The following is a 3124-nucleotide window of genomic DNA, read 5'->3' on the forward strand; positions in this document are numbered from 1 at the left end:
TTGGTATTTAAAAAACTTTTGCCAGCTTATAAAGATATTAAACGAGACCATGGACAGTTCCAGGAGAGGGGAGCGGAGAAGCAGCCTGGGCTCCTGCTGGACCCAGCACGAACAACACAAGATTCTCCATTTTTAATAAAAAGGTTTATAGTATTTTTAAAAAGCGTATAAACCTGTAATACAGGAGTTAATGTTTTGTTTTGTTTTGTCAGAGAGGGACCGAGTGGGTGGTACCATGTGTAGCAGAAGTTGGCCTGAGCACGTGGTTTGAGGTGGACCAATCAGGCGCCCCTCCAGGTTTAACTATGTTAAATGTCAGATTGCAATAAACTAGAAGCTGTTGGTCGGGCCCGCGGAAATGGGCGAGCATAATCTCCTTAATCCAGGGTTTGTGGGACCTTTGGTTAACATCCACACTGGAGACACCTTTTACTTTCCGAATTTTAGAGCCTCAGGGGGACAACTGGCGGGGCTACCGTCGCTCTCCTACCCGAGAAGGGACAATGTTTGCTCCCTCCCGTGGAATCCTTCGGAGCCGTGCAATGGATACTCTCAATCCTACTTTAGCAGCCCCGTGTCTATTAACCCTTCTTTCAATCGGTCGTGTGAAATCAGCAGACCAGAAGAGGGTAAATGTTATTATAACAACGGCAGCGGGAGCAGGGAGACCTGCTCAGGTGGCAGCAGCAGCCTCAAACGAGAGGACAGGGCGAGAGACACATCATCCCTAACATCCGAGCACGGGATGCACAGTGGGATTGGCCACACAGCCGCCTTCTCCAAATACGATTACGGGACCGAGCAGCTAACGCAAGATCCGCCATCCTGTCAGTCAATGGAGTCCGACTCCAGCTCCTCTCTGCTCAACGAGGGCAGCAAGCCTTCATCCAGCGACACACAGACCCTGGTGTCACCGGGAAGCCATGCAAGCAACATAGCCGCAGGCGGAGGTTAGTCCTGTTGTTTTTTCTTTTTCTTTATCACTGTGATTTTCGAGCGCATGTGAATGTTATTTATAAGAAAGCTGCAGCTATATGTTTCACTCGCGGTAGAAAAGAGTCAGCAGGGCTGCTTGTGTTGATGCACAGCTTGCAGCCTATAGATTAGCCTGCAGGGTACTTGCGTGGTTTGCAAACGCCGCTAGGGGTTGCCCTAAAATACTCCACACGCCATGTGGCTGTGTACAGTTATCATAGAGCGTATGCCATCTTTCGAATAAACAGTCAGCCATGTCATTGCATTTCTATATCTTAGATAAGACTCCCGTGATACGGGCATATGTCGATGGTTGACATTGGTGAATGTATTGCTGCACTTTGTATATACACAAATTAGGGCAGTGATTTAAAGGGGGGGTGAGCCGCTTTGCTTGACTGCATCGAATAGGGAGAGTTTTCTTTTTAGTGACTCGTAAACCGAATTAATATCTGTCGCTGTGTACTCAACAGTCATTTAATATGCTCCGAAACTCGCAAATAAGTAGGGGTATTCGCGAGCACGGCTTAATTATCGCGTTAATGCTACTTTAACAGCAACAATAAAACTTCCTGTGACACAAACCGCTGTATGCTCGTGGTGTTATTGTAGAAGAGGCTGAAAAAATATAAAATGAACACTTGCTATTGAAATATGTGCAAGAAAAAAATTATAAAAACCCTGGACTGGCCCTGTTCATCCTGGAAATTGTATTTGAGATCAGATATGTCCATGGCAGCCCAGGGGGGAGGGGGGGGGGGGGGGGGAGACCACAACAAATCCAATTTGGTTGTGTGTGGAGGACATGACATCTTCCATGGGCGTCAGTTTGATGAATCCTATAATGTAAAGCAGAATGTGGGATCCTCTGCAAAACGCATATCCCCCTCTAGCTTAATGAAATACTTTCTGTATTTACAGAGCTGCAGCAACTAGAGAGACTCCGTGATGTATCGCTATAATGTCATTTGAACCTGGAGAGATCATTTTCTGATGGCTCTCCGGTCTAACGCTAAATTTAATCCCAAATTCACTTCAATCAAGCGGCCAAGCTTTTCTCCCCACAAGTGACGCCCCTGCAGGCTCCTCATAACCTTGGAGGTGACCGTGATTTTGCTACTGTGGTGACTAATCCGTAGTTTGCTCCCCCTCTGCATACCCCCCCCCCCCCTTCAACCCTGCCCTACCCCACCCGACCTTCCTCCTCCCACTCCTCCAGGTGCCCCGTGGTACCCGATGCACACTCGGACCAGAAAGAAGCGCAAGCCCTATTCCAAACTCCAACTGGCCGAGCTCGAGGGTGAATTCATGCTGAATGAGTTCATCACCAGGCAGCGGCGGAGGGAGCTCTCCGACCGCCTGAACCTCAGCGACCAGCAAGTCAAAATCTGGTTCCAAAACCGCAGGATGAAGAAGAAGAGACTCATGCTGAGGGAGCAAGCTTTGGCCTACTTTTAGAGATGCGGCAGAAGGTGAATCAATAGGCAGTAAAAAAGCCCAAAACCTTCTACGCTCCCTTAGGTCTTATTTCAATGCATGCACTCAATCTATCCATCTTTTCAATTGCAGGCAATTCCTACCACATTTTCTGATAGCCTATATATATTTTTTCTCTTAAAGGTGCGGGCTACACACACGCCCAGAAACAAGCCACTATCTGTCATTCAAAGCTATTCTCAATGAGACTTTCCTCATGTTTGGTATTATCGCACAAAAGAAGCTGTGAGAACTGTGCAGGAAGCATCTCTTGGTTTTTATGTCAAGAGATTAGTCTACGCCCAAATTGCAAACCGTGCAAAATGTGTGTTGCTCAGATTTGGGAATAAACACACAATGACATCATTGTTGAGTTCCCTTTTTAATACAAATAATGAGGCAGCGGGACCACTTGGTTAAAATCTCCAAATAGGCCTAAAAACATAGCAGTGAATTCAGAAAGCCAGAGAATCGAATAATATATCTGAGGGTTTATGAAGAACAATCTTCCTCCAATAGTTGTTTCAAACTTCATCTCGCACCATGCACTAGTGCAAGAGGAGCTTCATCCTTATTCCCTCTCCATAGTTTTCGTCACACGTCGTGGGGCACGTTCACGGTCACGGGCAGGAAGTCTGGGAGTCTGCGTGAGGAGTGGGAGGACAAAAAACAA

The 3124-nt window shown here is 46.9% G+C and overlaps 1 protein-coding gene across 1 annotated transcript; it reads left to right on the forward strand.

Moving 5' to 3' along the window:
- The first annotated feature begins 358 nt into the window (after positions 1–358).
- On the forward strand, positions 359–2433 carry hoxc12a (homeobox C12a). Its single transcript, XM_062392401.1, has 2 exons — positions 359–950; positions 2195–2433. The coding sequence occupies exons 1-2, from the start codon at positions 359–361 to the stop codon at positions 2431–2433; spliced, it is 831 nt and encodes a 276-aa protein (XP_062248385.1).
- The last annotated feature ends 691 nt before the right edge of the window (positions 2434–3124 follow it).

This window comes from Platichthys flesus, chromosome 7, assembly GCF_949316205.1.
Source record: "Platichthys flesus chromosome 7, fPlaFle2.1, whole genome shotgun sequence".
Lineage (NCBI taxonomy): Eukaryota > Metazoa > Chordata > Actinopteri > Pleuronectiformes > Pleuronectidae > Platichthys > Platichthys flesus.